The sequence below is a fragment of the Pantherophis guttatus genome, chromosome 4 (genome assembly GCF_059756535.1).
Source record: "Pantherophis guttatus breed Tessera chromosome 4, ASM5975653v1, whole genome shotgun sequence".
Taxonomy (NCBI): Eukaryota; Metazoa; Chordata; class Lepidosauria; order Squamata; family Colubridae; genus Pantherophis; species Pantherophis guttatus.
In genome coordinates, this window is record NC_142066.1 from 57,036,619 (window position 1) to 57,060,887 (window position 24,269).

At 39.2% G+C, this 24,269-nt stretch overlaps 1 protein-coding gene across 7 annotated transcripts in view; it reads right to left on the reverse strand.

Moving 5' to 3' along the window:
• The window catches only part of GPATCH8 (G-patch domain containing 8), a 107,776-nt gene that overhangs the window by 43,626 nt on the left and 39,881 nt on the right, over positions 1-24,269 (reverse strand). For 4 of the 7 annotated variants that reach the window (XM_087892243.1, XM_087892240.1, XM_087892239.1 and 1 more), the window contains 2 exons: positions 16,643-16,715; positions 16,365-16,437 (listed from right to left, as the gene is read on the reverse strand). Coding sequence is in view for 1 of the 7 variants with exons in the window: in XM_034416050.3 (XP_034271941.1) it covers positions 16,365-16,437 (73 nt within the window). In the remaining 6 variants the exon portion in view is untranslated. Of the gene's footprint in view, positions 1-16,364; positions 16,438-16,642; positions 16,716-18,965; positions 18,984-24,269 lie in introns of those variants that run through there. The other 3 variants (XM_034416050.3, XM_087892238.1, XM_087892241.1) reach the window with 2 other exon arrangements.

Genomic DNA, 24,269 nt, shown 5'->3' on the forward strand with positions numbered 1-24,269 from the left:
GCTTGGCGTAGCTGTACCCTGGCTCCTGCAACACCAAATAGGAGTACCGGCTGGTGCTTAGCAGCCCAAACATTTGACAATGCAGGCCAGTGCCTATCAGGTGCTCAAACACTTTTCACCTGCTTTGTCTCCCTCTGGGCAAAAAGGGTGCAGCAGTTCAAGAGATCAAATATCTGTGTGTGTGTGTGTGTGTGTGTGAGTGACAGAGAGAAAAAAAGAGGAACGGTAGAGGGGAACTGGGTAAGAGGACCAAGCCTCCCCTGCAGCCTCTCACAGTAACAAGTATTGCCTGCAATTCTCCTTACTGTGAGAGGCTGCATGTTGCAACGAAGAACGAAGCAAGGCGGTGAGGGTGGTGGTGGTGGACAAAGCAAGGCAGGGGCTGCGGAGCTGCCCCAAGGCCCTGCATTGGCTTACCTGAAGGCCCTTCAGCCAGGCCACCCATGATAAACCCTCCCCCTCCCCCGCAGGGCAGCCACATCTCTTCACTAACCTGCTTTCCAGCTCCATTCTCTGCTGAGCGTTCAGGACAAGAAAAGTAGTCTGTTGGACGAGGGTAAAAAATAAATAAATACCAGTAGTTCAGACCTTCCAAGTTCTCATGAAGAAAAAAAACTCACGAAGTTGGAAGGTGTTTTTACTGTAGTCTCACAGACTACTTTTCTTGCCCTGCATGTGATGGTGGAGAACGGAGCTGGAAAGCAGGTTAGTGAAGGGATGTGGCTGCCTTGGAAGGTTTGGGGTGGGGTGAGGGACCCCTAAGTGTGTGTGAGGGGGACGAGGATGGAGAGAATATTGCTGTCAACCCTGGATAACAGAGGTTGGATTGGATCTCTCTCTCTCTCTCTCTCTCTCTCTCTCTCTCTCTCTCTCTCTCTCTCTCTCTCTCTCTCTCTCTCTCTCTCTCTCTCTCACACACACACACACACACACACACACACACACACACACACTGTTCTTTGTTTGGGATCGCAGCACAGATGCCCCTTCCAGGATTGCAAGGCTGAAGGCTTCGGATGGAGCATTTTGGGGATGTGTGTCTGTGTTGTGATCCGAAGTAAAGAACGATTAGCAGGGAAAAAAGGGTTTTTTTTTTCCCCTGCAGCCTATCCTTTCTTTGGGATCGCAGCACAGACACACATCCCCCAAATGCTCCATCTGAAGCCTTCAGCCTTGCAATCCTGGCAGGGGTGTCTGTGCTGTGATCCCAAGAAAGGACAGGCTGCAGGAAACCCCCCCCCTTTCCCTGCCAATCGTTCTTTACTTGGGATCGCAGCACAGACACCCCTGCCAAGATTGCAAGGTTGAAGGCTTCAGATGGAGCATTTTGGGGATGAGTGTCTGTGCTGCAATCCCAAGTAAAGAATGATCGGCAGGAATAGGGGAAGGCGGCCAGCAGCTGGGGAGGTGCTCTGGAGATCTGGGCCGAGTTGCACAGCCCTCACTGGCTCAGCTGATCAGCAGGCAATAATTATGGGGCTGAACCTCTAGGAGGTGACTAGGGAAGTCACCTATGCTGGCCATGCCCACCCCTTCACTAGGGCTTATTTTCAGGGGCGGGCGTATATTTTATGCCCACCCCAAAAATCAGGCTTGGCCTTATTTTCAGGACATGTCGTATTTTCGGGGAAACATGGTACTAAATTGATTATGGGCTTTTCTCATTCTTGTGGGGAGGCAAGAATAGAACAAAGAAATTTCTACATTTCCAATCAGAATTCTTTTATTGTCACAAGAGATTATACATGCTTTGCTACATTATATATTAAGAATTCTAGATCATCAAATTATTCAACAAAAGCAGAAACTGGAAAGATTTGAATAAACACCTGCTCAGCATAATTTATCTCCATAATACATTGGACACCAACCTACTTTCCAGTCCTTGCTGAAGGAATCTGAAGAATCCGGAAATATATGAATCAATTTCTATTTGCTGTTTCCTGCACTATATGCAGTATGCCTAGCAGAGATCACTATTGTATTTAAGTGCCTCAAGGAATGGAAATTTTTGACCCCATTATTAAGACACTGCTCAAGAATAACATCTGGTTATTCTATTAGAGAGACATATTCAGAGTCAGCCTAAGCTTCGATGATGAATAGGTCCCTGGAATAGGTGTCTGGGTGCCATGTGTGTTCCTTGTTCATATTCATCCGACCTCAAAACTATGTCCTCTGTAGTCAGCAAAGAACAATGAAAGGATCTAGCTCTTCAAAAAAATTATGTTATGAGATATTCTGGCTAATACTGGTACGGGATGGGAATAGACAGAATAGTCCCAGAGGCCAAAAGGATGAATGCAATGCATTGACCACTTATGCTCTGCTGTTCTGGAAAAAGTATTTTTGCTTGTTTGCATTTACAAAAAGTTCAACAGCTGAGGCCTGATTCTCCTTGAGATTGGATATGTACTATGTAATATTTCCTGACACCTTTATGTATTCTGCTGGTATCAAAAGAAGACACCTTTCTGCTAAAGTGACCACTTTCTAGTGCTTCAAAAATCTTGATCTTCTTTGGTAATTTACCTGGCCCTTATTGAGATGCTACCTCTATGTATCAAGACTTGACACTTTTTACTCTGGGCATCAAGGCAATTTAAGTCGGATGCGCAGCTCTGAGTTTCAGTTGACTGACAGAAAATAAGTATGGATCATGGAATGATCACATCCTCTATTTTCAAAAGGGGTGTCCCACTTAGTGTTCTGATTGGTTTCTTGAGCAGACCTTCTTGAAAACATCGACTAGAATGAGTCACCAATGTAGGATTTGGGCTGCTTTCTCTGGTAAGCTCATCAAAAAGTGTACTTTTTCAGCGTATTTGAAGGACTATACACAAGAAAGATATATATCGGAATGGAGAAGATGGATTGATTATATTCAAAATAAGTATCAGACAAGAAAATATCAAATAGCTTATGAATGAATGTTAAATTTTAGAAGTATTACGTTATCCATAGTGGAGTTAAGGTTTCAGGGGGGGATTTGGTAGTTCAAGAATAGTTAGGTTAATTTAGTTTATGATTGTTAACTGAAATACCCTGTATTTTGCTCTGGGAAGTCTGGGGGGGAGGGTGGGATGGGGGGAAGGGGTGGTGGGGTGGTGGGGAGGGGAAAAGGGTGGGGGGAATATTGGGGGGAAAATTTTTCTTTGTAAAACTTTTTAATAAAAAGTTTTTAACAATTTGTTTCTCAAAAAAACCCATTGTTAGTATATGATGATACAAAAATCAGAAGTCTTGTAGCTTCTTTCCTAAGAATTAAAGGTTTAGGTTTTGTGAGTTGCAGGTCATTTCATCAGGTACAATGACTGAACTAGGTGGAAGTAAAGGCATATACATGGGATTGAATCCATTCAAAGAGAAATCCCGTTGATTTGGAACATTGTAAACAAAGCTAATAAATCCTGACTGACCTGATAGAAACATGGAAATAGGTTTTTGATAAATTTGCTGAAGCTAATAAATTTCCTGATGAACCTAATCTTTTCTCAGAGAATTCATGAAACATATATAGTACTCCTATTTTTTTCTTATGAGGTAAGTGGGATGAGAGAATGTAATTGGAACAAAACCATTTAATGAATTTCCATGGCTGAGTGTTCCAAGTCTTTAACCAACATATTTGCCAATACCCTACACTGAATTTGACTGATTTCAGGATTTCCATCTTGAATGTTCTCTGTTTAATGAAACTTTTCAAAATACTGAGGTTTAGAATTGCTTTTCAACCCCCAATTTGGAAAATTATGAAAAAGATAGAAAACAGACCTGGGAAATGGCACAGGCATACACTCTATGGCATCTAATTTTAGAAGGCAATTGACAGCATACTCTGCAACATATGTCTTTTATTTAGATGGAAGAAATTTTTATCTTTTAAGAGAAGTGCTTTTGACCTTGTGCTAGAGACCTGCTAATAACTTGCCTCTCAGGAAGGAAGTGAACTCTGCTTTGGCATCAGAGGTGGGTTGCAGCAGGTTCTGACCAGTTCTGGAGACCTGGCAGTGGAAATTTTGAGTAGTTCGGAGAACCGGTAAATACCACCTCTGACTGGCCCCTCTCCCATCTATTCTCTACCTCCCGAGTCCCAGCTGATTGGGAAGAAATGGGGATTCTGCAGTATCCTTCCCCTGGAGTGGGGTAGAAATGGAGATTTTACAGTATCCTTCCCCTGCCACACCCACCAAGCCATGTCATGCTCACCAAGCCACACCCACAGAACCGGTAGTAAAAAAATCTGAAACCCACCACTGTTTGGCATGATCATCTACCTCCTAGGTTTTATGCCACAGACTCTGATGAAGACCCATGCTTGATATTACAGTTCTGGTTGAGAATAGAATTGTGTCTATGTATGAAGAACATAAATAAAGCTGCCATTAATTACTACTTTATCCAAATCTACCTTATTTACTGACTCCTCTGGAAAGAGAGAACATGCCCACAATACTGGGCCCTTAATCATAACAAAGTATTTTTTGCTGCTTGAATTGCAACCTCATGAAACCTTTTCTATGATCTAATTGTGTGGATCCTTGAGAGAGTTCCATTTAATCTACTGAATACTGGAGTCATGACTGGATCATCTATGACTAGGATACTCAGTATGTCTATTTTCTATGGCAAGATGATTTGTTGGTTAGGGGAGGGATGAAGATTGGCTGGAGAGGAATGAAGGTTTGATTGGTTCTCTCTTCATGTCCTTAAGCACTAAGTTAAAGAAAAAGGGGGAAATCAATTCTGTTTCCAAAAAGTTCTCTGGGAAGATTTCTGAAGCCATTGATTATTAGGCACAAACTGAATGTACTTTGACATTTGCCTATTACTGCCTTGAGAATCTTCGTCACCTTGCTAAGCAACTTGGAATATAGTTTTGGTTTGAACAATTTGTAAAATGTGGATAGGCAAGCTTCATCTTTAGAATACTCACTGTCTTCCTGTTCACAGCAGAAATCACAGGGTTTCCCTAGACCAGGGGTCTGCAACCTTAAACACTCAGAACCATTTGGACCTGTTTCCCACAGAAAACACCGGGAGCCACAAAACCTGGGTGGGCATGGCCAATTCGACATCACTCACTCCCACCCAGTCACATGACACACACACACACCCAGCCATACCTACCCAGGTTTTGTGACTCCCGGTATTTTCTTTTCTCCGGGAAACGGGTCTCTCTCTCTCTGCGTCTCTCTTTTTCTCTCTCTCATCTTTCTCTCCCTTTCATCTCTCACTCTTTTTCTCCCTATCTCTTTCTCTCTCTTTCTCTCACTTCTCTTTCCGTCATCTCTCTCATCTCTCTTGTTTGTGTGTGTTCCCTCTTGAACCATTTCAAAAAACAGGCGAGGGTTGGATGTTTTTTTTTTTTTTTTGATGTTGTACTTTCTTCTTTGGGTGCTTTTTACCATATGATTTAAATCAAGAGTCATTTCAGGTTCCCAGATAAATGAAGCTCTTTCACCCCCTTGCTGTGGCTTCCTGTCAGCTGAATCCACCACTGGCTGGCCCCACCCCTCGCCCTCTCCTCCCAATCACTCCTCGCCTGAGAAGTTAAGGACGGCGGATGGTGACTCGCTCCATATTCCAGAGTGGAAGCGAAGTGGCCCTGTACTTGACTCTTCGTCTGGCCTTTGTTGGTGCTCGGCACACCTCGGTCGTTTGGGGAGACGCACTACTTTCTCTCTGCCCTGAGACACTGGCCTGGCCCAGCTGCAGCTGATGCTCCATGTCGTAATGGGCTCCAGGAGGAGGAGGGGACGTCATCTCCTCCACTGCAAGCGCACTAAATTTAAGTCTGCTGCGCAAGGCACTGCAAGAGCAGCGAGCAGGCCATGGAGGTGGTGAGAGCAGTGGCATCAGCTGCAGCTGGGCCAGTTTCTCAGGGCAGAAAGTCACGTGTCTCCCTGAGCAACTGAGATGTGCGCTGCACCAACAAGGGCAAGTACAGAGCTGCTTTGCTCCCACTCTGGGCTATGGAGCGAGTCTCCATCCACCGCTGTGGCCCTTACCTTCTCAGGGGGGAGGGCAAGGGGCAGGGCCAACCAGTGATGGGATCACCAGAGGACCACAGAGCCACATGCGGCTCCGGAACTGTGCGTTGCCGATACCTGCCCTAGACCTTCCTGTTTCCATTTCATTTGGCAAGAGAATTGAGCTTGACACTGCTGTTGAAACTATGGAACCTAGATACTTCTGACAAATCCTAAGTGAGCTGCTGCTGGTGATGGTTGACATCCTTCCCACATCTATCCTTCCTCTTCCTCATGTTCTTGAATTTCTTTCTTGTCTCCTGCATCTGTTTTTGTTTGATTAAAAGGAGAGATATGAGGAAGAAGGAGATGTAGATAATGAGTAAGATTAAATAAATGGATTAGTCATGGACAACTTTTTAACTGAGATGATGGCACATTTAGAGGCACAACCTCTAAATGTGTGCATTATGAATATTTCCTAGCTGACCAATTTTTCAGCTCAAAACAAGATTTTGTATGTTCATAGAAAGAGAAAGCAGTGATGTTCTCTGTTGCTCAGAGAAGCATGTCCATATGCTATTGCACCTTTTCCTTCAGGGACAAAATAACTGGAAATAAAACAGAGGTTTGCATATCTGCATTCCCCATAATGGTTCGCCTTTCCCTCCATAGACATATAACTATGGCTGCTCCTTCTCCTCACTGCATTCCTGAGAGTAGAAGTAGCACAATTAAGCACTGCATCCAAGTCAATCAGAAGAAACCACTTCTCATTCTTAATGTTGTATGGGAAACAGCGCTTATCCGTGACGTCTGTGAAATCGCTATAAGGACTGTCCAGCTATACTTCTGTGCTTGGTAACTCTTCTTTTTCTCAGATAATAGATGAATGGGACTATCTCCCTTTTTCTACTTATTGGTACTGTAAGGCAGCATGCCAGAGTATACAGCAATCCATAATCCTCAAATGTTTTATGATCCTACTACAATATTCTCTATACAATCTACTCTCAGTGCTTCGTGACTGTAACAAAGTCAGGATAAAGATCACGTTGTGAGATTTTCTTGTCATCTTGACTTATTTCTTATCTTTTCATGTTCTTCTCCAGAAGCAGAAATTGACCACAAGTTATTGTTCTTTTTAAGAAGGTATAGCCAAAAACTGAAGGACTTTACTTTCAAAAAGGAATTCTTTTTGACCCTACTTTTTCACTAGAAGAATTCTCCTTCCAGTTGACTTCATCATTCTGGTGACAAAGAATATATTAGTTATCCTAACATATGGCTCATGGGACATCGTCTATTTTTACTCTCTAAGATGTAATTTCATTAATTGCACTAAGTATGAGGAATAAGCAGTCTCCAAAAATGTAGAGAAGGGAACTAGAGGGCCAGCCATATTGGGCTTAATTCTCACTAAAGAGATGAAATGATAGAAGTGTTGAAGTTACCGGTATCTTGGGGGAGAATGATCATGCAATATTGGAATTCAATATTATACAAGCACAAACAATAGAACAAAGTCAAACTAGAGTCTTGGACTTTAAGAGAGCTGATTTCAATAAACCTAGAGACAGCTTGGGAAAGATTTTATGGGTGAGAATCCTCAAGGGAAAAACAATCCAAGAAGCTTGGGAAATTTTGAAAAATGAGATTATAAAAGCCCAGTCTAGCATAATTCCAATGAAGAAGAAACATAACAGCTCTCAAAAGAAACCAGCATGGCTGTGGAAAGAACTGTCAAATAAATTGAAAGATAAAAAAGGACAAGTATAAAAAGTGGAAAGAGGGGCACACAACTAAGATAGAATATCAGCAAATAGCCTGGAGCCTGCAAAGATGTCAGGAAAATCAGGAAAGCTAAGGCTCAAAATGAACTAAGGCTTGTGACGAAAGTAAAAAATAACAAAGCTTTGCTGGCTGAGGAATTCTGGGAGTTGAAGTCCACAAGTCTTAAAATTGCCAAAGCTGGAGACCCCTGCCCTAGACCACCTTAGGAACAAAATGGTGGGTTTTGCTGACATTTCAGGAGGAAGGGAAGGGAGGGAGGGAGAGAGAGAGAGGGAGGGAGGGAGGGAGGGAGAGGGAGAGAGAGAGAAAGAGACAAAGAAAGAGAAAGAAAGAGAAAGGGAGAGAGAAAAGAAAGAAAGAAAGAAAGAAAAAGGAAGGAAAGAAAGAAAGAAAAAGAGAAAGGAAGAGAGACACAAAGAAAGAAAGAGACAAAGAAAGAGGAAGAAAGAGAAAGGAAGGGGAGAGAGAGAAAAAAGAGAAAGAGAAAGAAAGAGAAAGAAGGAAAGAGGAAGGGAGAGAGAGAGAGAGGAAAGAAAGAAAAAAGAAAGAAAGAAAGAGGAAGAGGAAGGGAGAGAGAGAGACAAGAAAGAAAGAGGAAGGGAGAGAGAGAAAGAAAGAAAGAAAGAAAGAAAGAAAGAAAGAAAGAAAGAAAGAAAGAAAGAAGAAAGAGAAAGAAAGAGGAAGGAAGGAAGGGTAAGAGAGAGAGAGAGAGAGAGAGAGAAAGAGAGAAAGAAGAGGAAGGAAGGACCTCAAACCCTGGCACTAGACGTGCCTTCCTTCAAGATGCTTTGAAACAGGATAGCAATCTAGAGCTGGAAGGGACCTTGGAGGCCATCTAGTCCAACCCCCTGCTCCAGCAGGAAACCTTATATCATCTGGATTATTTTGGTGCCTCTAAATATGGAAAATTGCCAGAAAGAAGAGTGAGTTTACTAGAACAAGGCTGCCATGCAGAGGAAGGCAGAGATAGTCTCTGACTTATGTCTACAACTGAGCCCATAATTTTGGTTGCTAAGCAAGAGCTTAGTTGTTAAGTGAGCTTCACCACATTTTACTCAATCCATGACTTTTCTTGGCTTTAACAGTCACGTGCAAGCTAGAGAAGAACATATGAAGGTGTGTGTAATGTTCTAAGTGTACAGAGATTATAGTTAAATATGTGGCAGAAACTGGACTCTGGATATGTTTTTCTAATATAGTAAAAGTGGACTCTGGATATGTTTTTCCAATGTAGTAAGTGAGGTTGAATGTGTATAGTTTTAGGAGAGAGAGAGAGGGAGGGAGGGAGGAAGAGAGAGAGGGGGTGTACGTACATACACATATAGTATATATAGTTTTTGTGTGCCTATACACACTCTATACTATGTAATATGTATGTACACATATGGCATATATACATAGGATTAAATAATATATTTTGGATGTTCAGTAGTAGTAAATAAATAGACAGGGAAATTGTATCTTGTTGAGGCCTTTGAGGCCAGGCACCCTAACCTTAACCCTTGACGTGAGTGACGTCAAGTTGGCCATGCCCACCCAGTCACATGCCCACCAAGCCAGGCCACCCAGTCACATGACCATCAAGCCATACCCACAGAACCGGTAGTAAAAAAATTTGAAACCCACCACTGGGCCCACTCCCTTAGGCACGTGCATAAGAGGCAGCGAGCGCACACGGGGCCTGGCATCCCTGGGGACCATCTTGCCCCATTGGCTGACTGCATCCTGAGTGCTTCCCTTTCATCCAGGACGCCAGCGCTCGCTGCCTCCTGTGTGGATGCCCAGGGGATGGGGCCAAGGCAGTGGGGTGATTTCTCGCTGGCTCTGGGACAGCTATGTGGGTCAGATCTAAGGCTGACTGCAATCAGGACTGGATGGCTGGCACGAGTGCCTGATCGGCCTGGGCCAGGCTGAGGTGATGCAGGCTGGTCCTTCGCTGTTTCCAGGATGGCCCCACAGCCCAGGGGGTGAGTTTGGCAGTGCTGCTGGTGGTTGTGCTACCAGCGGCCGTGGCTTTCCCATGCGGGGGCTGGGGCTGTCTCAGTGAAAGGGAAACATCATGGGCTGTGAGGCCAGGCTCAGAAAGGGACGGGGGGAGAGGGAAGATACTGGCAGTGCTTTCCTTTTACTGGAACAGATCCTGCCCCCCATTGGAAAGCTCGTGCCTAGAGCCTGCCCCTGATACCCGTCCTTTGAATCCATTAGGCAGGAGTTACACTGGCAAAGCTGGTCTGGGTTTCCCGATCTGTGGGTGGAGGAAAGTCTGCCAGAGCCCTGCCCCATGCCCTGCACTCTGAGGTGGTGCCAGCAGATGAGGTTTGGTCAGGGGTGGGGCCAAGACGGTGAGGTGTCCCTCACTGGCTCCAGGGCAGCCATGCAGGTCAGATCTAAGGTTGACCATGTTCCACCCGGATGGCTGCACCAGGTTGTGGATCAGCGCCGCGTCTGCACCAGCACCTCCATGCCCCACTCTCTGGCTTGGCCTCGCAGCTTCCTTTCACTGGGACTGTGCCACCCCAGTGTAGGAAAGTCATGGCTGGTGGCAGTGCTGCCAATCCTCCTGCCCTCCTCCCTTCCTCGGAGGAAGATTGGGACGGCATGAAAAGCATTTGCAAGCCAACAAGATTTTGGGGTGGTGAAATCCCTTGCTTCAAACCTCCCATCGGCTTGCAAACACCTTTTTTACTGTCCCAATCTCAGCATGAGAAGCGTTTGCAAGCCCACAAGACTTTGGGGCAGTGAAATTGCCTTGCTTGAAACCTCGGCTTGTAAACGTTCTTCTTGATTGGAAAACTGGAATGGTGTGTAAGGTATTTTCAAGCCAATGGGAACCTTCAAGCAAGGCAATTTCACTGTCGCAAAATCTCATACTCTTCAGTCGGATTTGGTACAAGCCTCAGTTTGCAGAGAACAAAAGCATAAACTATTGTAGTGCAAGATCAGGGCTATTGATCTTGTGTGATCTTGCATTACAGTACTGCACAAACTGCAGGGCATTGGTGCTTGTGTACAGTTGAGGAGGGTGCCTGGGGGGGTTGAACAGTACTGCACAAACTGCAATGGGGAGGGGGGTGGAAATGGGAAGCCACTGTGGGCAATGGGCAGGCAGCAGTGGGCATGGGCTTCCCATTTTGACCTCTCCCCACTGCATTGCCCCTGTGCCTGGACTTCAGCCTAAAACCGAACAGGCAGTTCAGATGCCCCCACATCGTGCCCCAGCACCATTTGACACCCCCCCCACAAGCACCCTCCCAGCTGCATGCAAGCAACGATGCTCTGCTGGGGCCCCCCACGCTTTGACGCTCACCCTGGATCACCCCTCCCAGCCTTGTCTGGCCCATCACAGGTGCCCCTTGATGTGAGCGGCGTCAAGCGGGCCAGGCCGAGTTGGCCATGCCCACGCAGTCACATGACTACTCAATCACACCCACCTGGCCCTTTGAGGGCAACCATAATGCTGATCCATCCCTCAAAGAAATTGAATTTGACACCCCTGTGCTATAAGGTTTCCTGCCAGAGCAGGGGATTGAACTAGGAGACCTCCAAGATCCCTTCCAACTCTGTTAATCTGTTAAAAGTAGATAATTACAAACTCAATGTGTCTTCTAAAACTAGATTATTTTTTTTAAGGGTGTTAGAAAATTTGAGTGTGATATTTTCAATGTTATGAAATATAGTTTGGTCTAGAGGTTAAGGTGCTGAAGTAGCAATGCAAATCCTGAGTGCTAGTTCAACCTTAGGTACAGAAGCCAAAAGGATGACTTTGGGCTAGTTACTGTCTTTTAGTCCTAGGAAAATATCAGTAGCAAAAATATTTTTCAGGAAGCTGCATGAATTTGTCCATGTAGACATTAAGAGTTAACACTTGCTTGTACATAGAACAAACAAGAAATACTGAATGAAAATGATTCTATAAAAATTCATTTGTTATGTGTTCTGGGGGAACAGCCATCATAGTGTTTTCTGTGACTGGGTTCTTTCTAACCATTTTGCTTCCAAATATTTAGGACTTAGAGCAAAAGTACTGAGTATTATTCCTCACCGAATAAGTATCTCCTTGTTAAATGTAAGGCCACAGGAATAATCACTGCAGCTTTCTTAGAAATTCCCAGGATCAATAGGCAAATGAAGAACAGCAAGGCAGAAAACAGGGAAAAAAATGACTGATACTTCCAATTCTAATATTATAAGTGACTGTTCATGATTAAAGCTGTAGTCTTCCTTGTCTTGTGGACATTAAATTACGACAAACACTTAATCCGTCTGCAACCATTTTACTGAATTTTCCTGTTCCTTCTTATACCATCTTGTTTTACTGTCAATCACTTTATCAAACAAGCTATTTGTTATAAATCATTTATTATTCTTTCTTTTTATATGTCACCATGGGCTATTTCAGGAAGAAGGTAAAATAAAAGCACTCTGTTGCTGGTCGTTACCTGAACAAATTCATATTTTTGGCAATAACACAGAAGCAGTTTACCCATATAATGTTTTCAACTACTAGCCTTCAACCATAGGCTTTCCTGTAATCTCCAGAACAAGTATTAGTTATGTCCTATCTATTTAGCTTTTTAAGAGATCAGCCAGGGCTGTCTGTGGGCTACTGCCTCCATTTAGGGAAACCACTTTATTTTCAGTTTCGATCTTTCAGTTTCTCAATGAAAAAATCCCTATGTGGTTTCAACATGATCTCTTCCTCTCACTATCCATAGACGTTCCCCAATTTAGGGATATAAGAAGTGAATATGATAGCATGTATGTATTGTACAGTATTTCAAATATGAATATAATGATTACTACTTGGAGTGTTAAGATATGTTTTAATAAATAGCTTTCATTATCAGAGAAAAGGCCTGCCAGTTTGTTAGTTCACAGAAAGCCAGTATAAAAGAAAAAGAGGAATATTCTTATGGTTTGTTTACCAGGAAGCTTGATTACATTGCATTATTGTTTATTTATTTAGTGTTACTTTATGTATTATTAGGTACCACTTCTTAACCAAATTAAGATGGGTGACCATATAAATTCCTTTTTAGAGCATCAAGATCATTTAGCAGAGGAGGACATTAACTAGAGGTTACAAGTACAAAAATCTAGCATGAAAAATAGAATAATGTGGCTGAATTAGCTACATTAAATACCTATAAAAGTATTGAATAGTTATGTTTTTAAAAAAATAAATTCTGCTATTTTCTCTAAAGTATTAGTATTTTAGAGTAATACTATTACTCTATTACAGTATTTTCTCTAAAGAACAAAAAGTTAAAATACCTCTATTTTACTTTTTAGAAATTTCAGTTACTGTTCTTGGATAGATTTTAATGGGTAGATTTTAATATACCAATTCTCATTAGATAGGAATCTTAAAATGAGTCTTCTAGATAGCTCCTATGCAGGAGTTCAGATAATTGTAACACTGATTCATGTCAGCAGGGACATATAAATAATGAAAGCTAATAGACAATAGCTTTCAAAAGAGGTTCTTCAAAGTGTGCTGCAGTGTTGATGAAGCAATTTTTAAAATCATTATAGCAACCAAGATCTTTCAGACTCACAGGGCTGCTTTAGAAATTGCTCCTGCATGTGTAGGCATACACAGTTGTTTTGCTTTTGTAACACAGTGAAACAAAGCAACATGTATGCATACAAATGCAATGACAGAAGGGAAAAGCCATTGCAAACCTGAGAAAAGAGACATTTTAATAATTAAAAAAATACTAAAAACATGCTTGCATGCATTCTAGAGCATCTCTCTGAAGTATTTCCAAAAGATTTTAGCTTTAAATTCAGTAAATACAGAATATGTTAAAAGTATCATGTGTGATACAGTAGAAATATCACACACACACACACACTCACACTCAGGTTTGTGAGTGTGTTTAATCTTAAATTGAACTAATTTGCAGTTTCACAAATAAACATCAGACAATGTAGTTTAGGAATTCATATTTTCATTGTAACTTTCTGCAATCAATTTTGTTCTTCGGAAATAACAGTCTTTCCAATTCAGGAACCGTATGAAACCACTTCTATACCTTAATCTGTCAGAGTGTGCACAGTGTGACAATTTTGAGACAACCCAGGAGCAAAATACAGTAAACAGGTTTGTCTTCAAATAGTGGTTTATCTACAAAGAATATATACATACAAGTACTACGCAAAGGTCAAACAGTCAATCAGCAATTTACAGCACAGAAGCACACAGGGGGAGAGAGATACGCCCCAACGGGGCCTCTCTTATAATATAGACTCTTAAAGTGGTAACAGTCAAATAACCCTGCTGACTCATTACTACCACTGCATCATCATTACAATATTACAGTATTACAGCATTACAGCAGCTGGTCCAGCTATTAAATCATCATTACCCTGACAATCAATTAACCAGGGAACTTTCTTATTCATATAAATATAACTTAGCTTGCTAGGCAGCACTTAATAATTATTCTGGATTGTTCATATAGTATAAAAAAATCTGACCACTTTCATTAATGGGTAAACTTCACTGGAGCATAATAGGAATGAAACATATTAGAGGATAGGCAATGTAGTAAGTTCCAATATATGTTTGGATTCTACTTTCAGAATGACCTTGTTATTTTACCTATCCTAAATGGCTTTGTGGCTACTCACTAACTTTGTATTGGTTATCAAAAACCTGGCTACCTAACTGAAGTGTACCACAGCTTTAAAAAAAGTAACATTCAATATATGTACATATAGTATACCTAGGTTATATGGGCTGATGTGTGATAGGGTGGGGAATCAAACTGGGAAGAAAAAATCAGAAGTTTGTATTGGGTCAACGCTAATTATAATAAACATTCTTCTAAGCAAAATGTGTAATCTCTCAGAAGCAACGTCAAGTGAATAAATTACAGCAACAAATAATTTGTATTAATCAAATTTCTGTAGGTTTTGAAACTTACTATTTAAATTAACATTACTATGGTAGTTTCAAGTCTTATATCTCGAATGCAGACAATATTCAATTTTTGTCTAATGCAATGCAGACAATATTCAATTTTAGCCTAAAATCTAGGTATCTAAGGTTGAAAATCACCTCCTAGGTTAAAAAATAACTATTTTCTGGAAAGGAGATTTATTGCATTTTTTCTTATGTTTCATCCACCAAAGGTGATGATAAAATCATGGTGACACAATGACTAAACAATTTGTGTCAACAACAGAATGATGCGTGGGTTTCCCATCCATACTACCGTATTTTTCGGAGTATAAGACGCACCTTTTTACCCCCCAAAAGGGGGTGAAAATTTAGGTGCGTCTTATACACCGAATGTAGCCCTGCCCACCCACTGCCCCCCACCCTTTGGCCTGTGCCTCGCAGCAGTTACCTTCTTGCAAGCAAACAGCAAGAAAAAACAGCCCCTTTCAGCTTCAGCATAGGTTAATTAGCACAAGTTGATTAGATCGGCCTCCCGACTCTCAGCTGATTTGCTCTCAGCTGTTTTGCGCAGGGCTCTCCTGCTTGCTGCAAAAAGTGCTGGAGCATATTTTTTTTCCCTAGCTATGCTGAAAAAACGAAACTGAAAGTACAGCAGGGTCTTTGCTGCAACATGACAAAATGAGGCAGAGAGAGATTTCTTTTTCTTTTTCCTCACCAAAAAAGGTAGGTGCAAACAATGGGAAATTTAGGGCAAAAGAGGAGGTTCAAGATTTTAAAACACAAAAGAAAAAAAAGCTCTATTTAACTAGGGAATTGTAATAATTGAAATACTATTAATTGTATATTGTTTTGAAAGCAGAAATGGTTAAATTGTGGTTTGGAGGAATATATGGGGAAAATTATTTGGTTTATTATTATTGGTAAATATAATTAATTGATTTGTAAGAAATTGGATTGAATGGAAATAATTGGAATATTCATGTTCATATTGATTAATATACAAAAAACATAGTTATAACTAATTGATTTATATAAAAATGTTGAATTTGTATTAAACAATTGTAATACTAAATAATTAACCAATATGAGGATGGATATAAAAATAGATGACAATGGGAAGAGGTATAATATAGAATAGAAGGGAAAAATTGAATTTGATTAAGATTAGAGATGAGAATGAAGGGTAATATTGGTTTTTTAAAAAAATAGATGAGGAATAAATATGGCAAAAAGGAAATATAGAAATTGTAAATTTAATTGAAATGACTAAACACTGTTTAAATTTGTGAACCAGCCAAACACTCTGTTCAAAGAAAATACATTGTATGTTTGTATGTGTGTTTGTCAAAAAAAAAAAAAAAAAAAACTTTTAAAAAAAACAACAACCAAAAAAGGTAGGTGCGTCTTATACTCCGGTGCGTCTTATACTCCGAAAAATACGGTAAATAAAAGCTGCAATATCCAGCTTTCAACTTCCCTTAAATAAAACCTTATATACATACATAATTCAGAATACTTGACTAATATATATGAAGAGAAACTGAGTGTAATAATGATAAATGTAAAACTTGATAAGTACAAGGGCAAGAAGGGAGGGAAAGAATCTAAACTGGAAATTTAATTTGAAGGACACTGAATATTTTAATGGTTTTACATATATATATATATATATATATATATTTACTTACCTTGAAGAGATTTCCCCAAGCCTTGGCCCAGCTTCCAACCATGCTTCTGTAGCAAGCGGTGTCCAATATTATCCTGACAGACAGAAGAGAGAAACAAACCAAAAATATTCCAATAATATGTTCTTCTTTTACAATGACATTTCAACACATGGCGAACAAGGTAATTTTCTACATGTATGCATGCAAAATAAATGAAATAAGAACTACTTAAGGGCAACAATTGCCCAATAAAAGGGAAAAGATATTTACATAAGAACAAAACAAAAAAACTAGAACACCTGCTAGTAAGATTTTTCCACAGGAACAGAGTTCAGGAAGGATCATCATACTTTCTGATGGTGTGCTGGGCAACTTTTGTGCATAATAGGAAAAAAAAGCAATGGGGAAAAATAAAGAAATTGACATTTAAAAAGCATTAAATCAATCTAGTTATACAATCATATCCATCACCTAAAAAGCGCCACTTGATTTTTGTAAAAACAAATAAACAAACAAACTAACTAACAATGTGTTTAGTTTATTTTTTACTTGTTTGTGTGTCAGACTTTGAAGAGAGCACATTAAGTTGTTAAGTGTCAGACTTGCCCCACCACTAGAAACCAAAACACAATCAGAGCAAAATCCATGTTAGATTTGATTGTTTTTTTTACAAATAAAAAAAATACATACATAAATATCTATATATGTAGTATATATATATATATATATATAAATATATATATGCACACACATATATATGCATATATATAGATATATATACAAGCACACACACACACATATATATATACACACACATATATATGAAAATTAAAACATGCAGCCATTATTAAACTAAAAAAGTATAGCAAAGTTAGTAAAAATACAAAAGTTCAAATTTAAAATATTAACAAATTAAAAATAATCAAAGTATATATAAATAAAATGAGCTCAAGCATAGACTGGATGATGCATTACACATGTAAACTAACAGAAATACTAATATGTTAGGATGAACAGGCCTAGCAACAGGTTAAAACAGCAAGGAACCATTAGTGCTTGTAGGGACAAAACACAACAAGCATAATGTCTCATCTTTTAAAAAGAAAATCAAAATGGACTAAAATTAATAAGAGGTAAATGTAGCAATTCAATGTTAGCTTTTGACATCCAGATAAAGTAAGAAACTAACATATACCTTGTTTTCCCCAAAATAAGACATCCCCTGATAATAAGCCCAATCGAGCTTTTGAGCACATGGCAATAACACCAAGCGCTTATTTCAGGGTTCAAAAAAATATAAGAGAGGTTCTTATTTTCGGGGAAACACGGTATATAGCTAGGATGAAATTAATTTCAAGAAAAACACTGGATTCCTATGTCCATATAATATTAACAGGAAGGAGAAAGATTACAGAGAATCATGTATGGTAATTAGTCCTTTCCCTTGATGAATCTCCCTTAAACGCTCTTCCTAAATTTATTTTCTTCACCTGGAATATAAACTGAAGAAATTAAATATAAATTAACTCCCCCTTTTCTTAACACTTATCATGTATCTTCTTCCAGAATCTCTTTCCTTTATTTCAGCAATGTATCTGATTTTAATGCTATTAGATGGAAGAGCTTTAAAAAAAGCCACAGCTCTGTCAATCTACTTCTTCTACCTGAATTCAATTACTTCAATTCAATATTCTGCTTCATTTATTTCAGGGATGAACTCTAATTTAAATCCAGCCCTTCAGGCAGCCTTGTAGAAATCGGTGGTCTCTATATCTGTTGATCTATAACTTCTATCACACACAAGGCCAGACATGGACAATGTGAGGTTCTTATTATTAAGATGTATTTTATGAAAATTGTTATCACTTTAATTGTATGTAAGAATATCCCTGAAATTTGGCCATCACATAATGATAATGCACTTTTAATGCACTTTTAATGTGTGTGTGTGTGTGTGTGTGTGTGTGTGTGTGTGTGTGTGTGTGTAGGCAGGTAGATCTATTTATATGTGCATTTATGTTGTAATTTCACACATATCTATCAAGGCATAAATCTTATTAAAATCAGTGGGACTTATTTTTAAATAAATAAATAAATACTTTTCCTTTGGGATTACTAGGGGTGCTGAAAATAATAGTGGAACCATATTATGAAAAAAATAAGAGGCTTGTCAACCCCTCCTTTTTTCCCCCAGATTACCTAATCTCCCCCTCCCCCACCTTCACTGACATTTATTGTTCTTTTGCTTCTGTTGTCCATGCTTAGTGCTTGCTTTACTGATTTCTAGTGGCTGAATTAGACTGAGCGATTGTCTCTTTGGCTAATACTTTCAGTTTAAAACTTTTCTAAATCTTTTTAAATACTGACTTTTCTAAATATAGAAAAATGCAGCCATTTTGGATAGTTATTAACTGAATAGTGTCGGTATCAGGCTAATAAGAAGTTCTGACAAAAAGAACTGTGTTGTACTTCCATTCCTGCAAAAGGAAACAATTATTGCTCAGATGAGACATTGTGCTAAACATGTTGTGTGATGAATGCACTAAAAAGTAACAGACAAATGAAGCCATTATGCTATTTCCAAAAGCAGTGCAGGTGGAGTGAAAGCATTTCCATACGAACCTGGCTTTAAAAACAGGGCTGTCAAAAGAACAGTTAAATGTAACACAAAGTAAGAAACTGTCCAACCAACTAGTGGTAATTTGTTTTTTTTAATGTGTTTGTCTTGTTTTTATTCACTGCTTGCAAATAATGTTTTTTTTAAAAAAAGGAACGCATAAAATAAACACAAGACTAGCTGGGAGTTTTAACAGCATTGTGACTGACATTGTGAAAGAGGAGGAGCAGGGAGAGAAACAAACATTAAAACTGAACATAGGGAAAGAGAATAAAACTGAGGATGGTTGTACACATTAGCACCACACTTGCCAAGCCACTCAAGAGATTCTGTATGCTTCAACATACAAGTTGAAGTTTCTAGCCTATAAAACTCCTATGACTTATGGAGATGTATAAATTTTCAGATTTCACATTATTCTTCTGTGGATAAAACACGTACACAAATCAAAACATTTCTTTAAAAAAAAGTAATAGGTAAGGATACTTCACTAGATATCTTCAGCAATTAACTGTCTCCCATTAAATTCTGTTATACATTTGAGGGATTAGAGAGATATAAAGGCTTATGAATACAAAGTTCAATTAAATTAGCTCAAAAAGATTTTTGTTTAATACAATAAAATAATATCACTATCATCTCCTGAGTGGCTCCAAAAGGTATGCTGACTGTGCATCAAAGAATTTAAAAGCAGGAACAGCTAGGTGCTATAAAGGGTGCTTCCATGCAAAATAGGAGGGGGAAAAAGAACAAAAGCCCCAAACTTAGAGCTTACTGCATGACACAATGAAAGCAAGAGAGAAAAAGCCCAAGAGTAGTGCTACATCATTCAGCATCTGCAGAAAGCACAATATTTAGAGTGCTTGGCAATATACAGGCAGCTGCTAAGTATCAAATTGGCAGCCCTATGCAGATATCATTTTGGATCCAGGGGAGTCCACAGATCAGTATAGATATGCAATGGGACAAAAACTAAATCCCCAAAATTACTACAATATTCTTCTTTTTGCATTCCACAAGGGGGCTGAAGAAGTAATTTTGACCATCTTGCCTACAATATTTGATGGTCATAAACAATAATAATATATGACAAGAAAAGCAAGAAAGAGAAAATATGAAACTAAACTGTCTATCTCAACAGTGTTAAAATAGCCTTGCTAATATGAAGTACAATTGATATAGATGGGGAAAAAAAGGGGGGGGAACTGTGTTGTTTGTTAAGTATTTGCTTAAATTGCTGCCCTTTCTCAATATAAATAGTTAAAACTGGAATCATTACAATATAAGAGCTAAGATGTGGGGGAAATCTATTATCTAGTCAGGCTCTGCATGGCAGAGGATAAAAAAAGAAAGCTTGAAGCAAATAACTCCTATTTTTAACAGGGAAAGAACTGAAATTGGCAGAGTCTGAGGTATCAGACAAGAATTCAGGATCAGGTACCCTTAGCCCTTGTTAAAAGAGGATTGTACAAGGAAATCAGTGTGCCCCAAAGTATAATGCTTTGTTCTTAAGCAGTTTTCAAAGGTTACTTTTGAGACAAAAGTAGATGCTAGAACTACATGGTTGTGTAATAAATAATCTTCATATTGCTTCTGTCACTCAGAATAAGACAAGGATTGGAACGTCTCTTTTCCTATTTCCTGAATATTTTCTGAGTGCTATCTATATTTGTAATAATCAATTTTTAAAATGTATCCTAAGAGTTATACCCCTCTGCATCAATTGATCAGAAGAATGGACACAAGGGGCTGTTCAGTTTTTCTTTGTCTCACACAGCTACCAATATTCTTTTAAACCAGCGGTTCTCAACCTGGAAGTCGCGACCCCTTTGGGGGTCGAACGGCCATTTCACAGGGGTCGCCAAAGCCCTCTCTCGCCCCCCACACCTTCACTCACCCTCACCCTCTGCCTCTGTTGGATCGCCGTTTGCTTACCCCGCCCACTCCCAATCTATTGCTGCCTCCTGAGTCCCAGCTGATGGCTAGAGGGAAAAAAACTGTTTAAAGGGCCGCCCTACAGCTGATCAGTGTTAAAAGAAACAAATGAGTAGACAGGTGCCTGCAAAAATAGAAAAAACAGCCCCTTTCAGCTTCAGCATAGGTTAATTACCGTAAGTTGATTTGATCAACCTCCTGACTCTCAGCTGATTTGCTCTCAGCTGTTTTGCGCAGGGCTCTGTTCTGTTGTTAGCTGCAAAGAGGTAAATTGCTGGAGCAGATTTTTTCCCCCTAGCTATGCTGAAAAAGCAAAACTGAAAGTAAAGCAGGGTCTTTGCTGCAACATGACAAAATGAGGCAGAGAGAGATTTCTTTTTCTTTTTCCTCACCAAAAAAGGTAGGTGCAAAACTGCAAACAATGGGAAATTTAGGGCAAAAGAGGAGGTTCAAGATTTTAAAACACAAAAGGAAAAAAGCTCTATTTAACTAGGGAATTGTAATAATTGAGATACTATTAATTGTATATTGTCTTGAAAGCAGAAATGGTTAAGTTGTGGTTTGGAGGAATATATGGGGGAAATTATTTGGTTTATTATTATTGGTAAATATAATTAATTGATTTGTAAGAAACTGGATTGCATGGAAATAATTGGAATATTCATGTTCATATTGATTAATATACAAAAAAGATAGTTATATAACTAATTGATTTATATTAAAATGTTGAATTTGTATTAAACAACTGTATTACATAATTACATAATTAACCAATGTGAGGATGGATATAAAAATAGATGACAATGGGAAGGGGTATAATATACAATAGAAGGGAAAAATTGAATTTGATTAAGATTAGAGATGAGGATGAAGGGTAATATTGGTTTTTTAAAAAAATAGATGAGGAATAAATATGGCAAAAAGGAAATATAGAAATTATAAATTTAATTGAAATGACTAAACTCTGTTTAAATTTGTGAACCGGCCAAATACTCTGTTCAAAGAAAATACATTGTATGTTTTTATGTGTGTTTCTAATTATTGCTATATTCATATTTGTTCTCTTTTATTCTTTAAAGTTTAACAATTCATTCTTTATCTTAATATCTTTATATTTGTTTGGGGTTGGCTTTCTTCTCTTTCATCTTTTTTATTGTACAGCAATCTTTCTCCTCAAACCTACCACCTCCCTCTTTTCTTTCCTTCTTACTTTCTCTTCCCCCCTCTTCTTCTCCTCCCTACTTCCTCTTCCTTTCTCCTTCTCCTCCTCTCTCTTCCTCCCTCTCTTACCCTCACTCCTACTCTAATTTCCCTTCCCTTCCTTCATCCCTCTCTATTGCTGTATCCTTTTATGCATATGGACTACTCAGAGGGCTGAAAAAGTTATTTTTGACTGGTCCTCGCACTTTTGACCAGTCCTCGAACTTACGACTGTCCTCACATTTTACGTTTTTGCCCTATCTTGTCACCATGGTGAAGAGAAGCAGTTGTGAAATGAGTGACACGGTTGTTAAGAATGACTGGGCATAAATGATGACCAGTCATAAGTGCGAAGACCGGTCAAAAGTGCAAGGACCTGTCAGAAATCACTTTTTTCAGCCCTCTGGGTAGTCCTTTTGTGCACATGGACTACTCAGAGGGCTGAAAAAATTATTTTTGACTGGTCCTCACATTTTTGACCAGTCCTCGAATTTACAACTGTCCTCACATTTTATGTTTTTTGCCCTATCTTATCACCATGGTAAAGAGAAGCAGTTGTGAAATGAGTGACATGGTTGTTAAGAATGCTGCACGGGCATAAAGGTGAGGATGGTCATAAGTGTGAGGACCAGTCAAAAGTGCGAGGACCTGTCAGAAATGACTTTTTTCAGCCCTCTGAGTAGTCCCTATACACATAGCCATGGCCACCCGGTCACATGACCAGCTAGCCACGCCCACCCAGTCACATGACCTCCAAGCTACGCCCACAAAATAAGCCACGCCCACAAAAACGGTAGTAAAAAATTTAAGAACCAACCCCTGGTTGGGGGTCACAACAACATGAGAAATTGTATTAAAGGGTCGCGGCATTAGGAAGGTTGAGAACCACTGTTTTAAACCTTCAATTCTGGGAAATGTGAGGAATAGATTTGCTGTTCACAGGGATAGATGGTAAACTAGTGTCCATATGGGCTGAATATTATTATAACTATTACCAGAATAATACCACTAGATTCAACCCTGTCACAATTGACACTATAAAATAAGATAGGTTACCAAAAATAAGAAAAAATGTGAAGATAAGCCTAATTCTATAAAGCCAAGTTCTAAAAAATGTCCCAACTTGGAGGGATTCATTTCATCCTTGAAATAACTGAAGTTTTTTGGTTAAAGGATTGATAATCTGAAATCTCTTTGCATCTGTGGATTCAGTTACTGACCAAATTTCTTTTTTCAATGTTAAGTAATAAATTATCTCAATAATATAGTGTCATAAAGGAGATGGACCTAAAACATAACCTTACTTGTGTCTATAGCAAAGTAATGCACAGTAAATTTCCTATTTTTATTACCAAATTATGAATGCTAATTTCAGCTGCACCATTCTTAATCAATGCAGTGATCTGCAGACTCCCAAACCAATCTGTTACAGCTACCATCCAGTTCTGTTCTGTAGCAATACAAATCAGGATCACCTCAAACGATAATGCTGCAGAGCCACATATAAATTTAACTGTGTTCCCAAGCAAAGCCATTCCCCAGATTTTTCTAAAATTATTTGTAATCTCCCTTGGACATTGCTGCCAGATCCAACTGGTCGTTAAACCCACTTATACTTTAGAAGATTTTTACCTACTATTGTTCCATGCTATGTGAAACCATTTTTAGTTCCAGCTGAAAAAAAGGATTTTATTTACTAGGAAAATGTTTTCAACACAAATAAACATTACTTTATTACTACCTGAAATTGAACAAATACCTTTGTGAAATAAAATCTTAACTTTTGCACCAAATATAATACAAGCACATGAACTCAATATGTGGTGCAGCATAATGTTCAGTATTTCCATTACTAGACAAAAAAAAAAAAAAAAAGGAACACAAGAGTTGACAAAAACAAAAGCCATTCACTTAGAACCAACCCCTAGTTGGTTCCTCTTGCTTCCTGCAAGAACCATCCCTCTCTATGAGCTGGCTGCTGGCTCTGACATTCACCTGCAAAAACAGTCAAGAGCTGAAAAAATAAAGGCAGCCATTGAAATTGTCAGTCACAAGACATTCTTCTAAACGATGGATTTAAATTATGGTGAACCTGGAAAAGTATTTTTTTCCTGTTAATGATTAAACAATCTTAATTACTTTGTTAATATCTAAAAGTCAATAGTTTTGGTTTT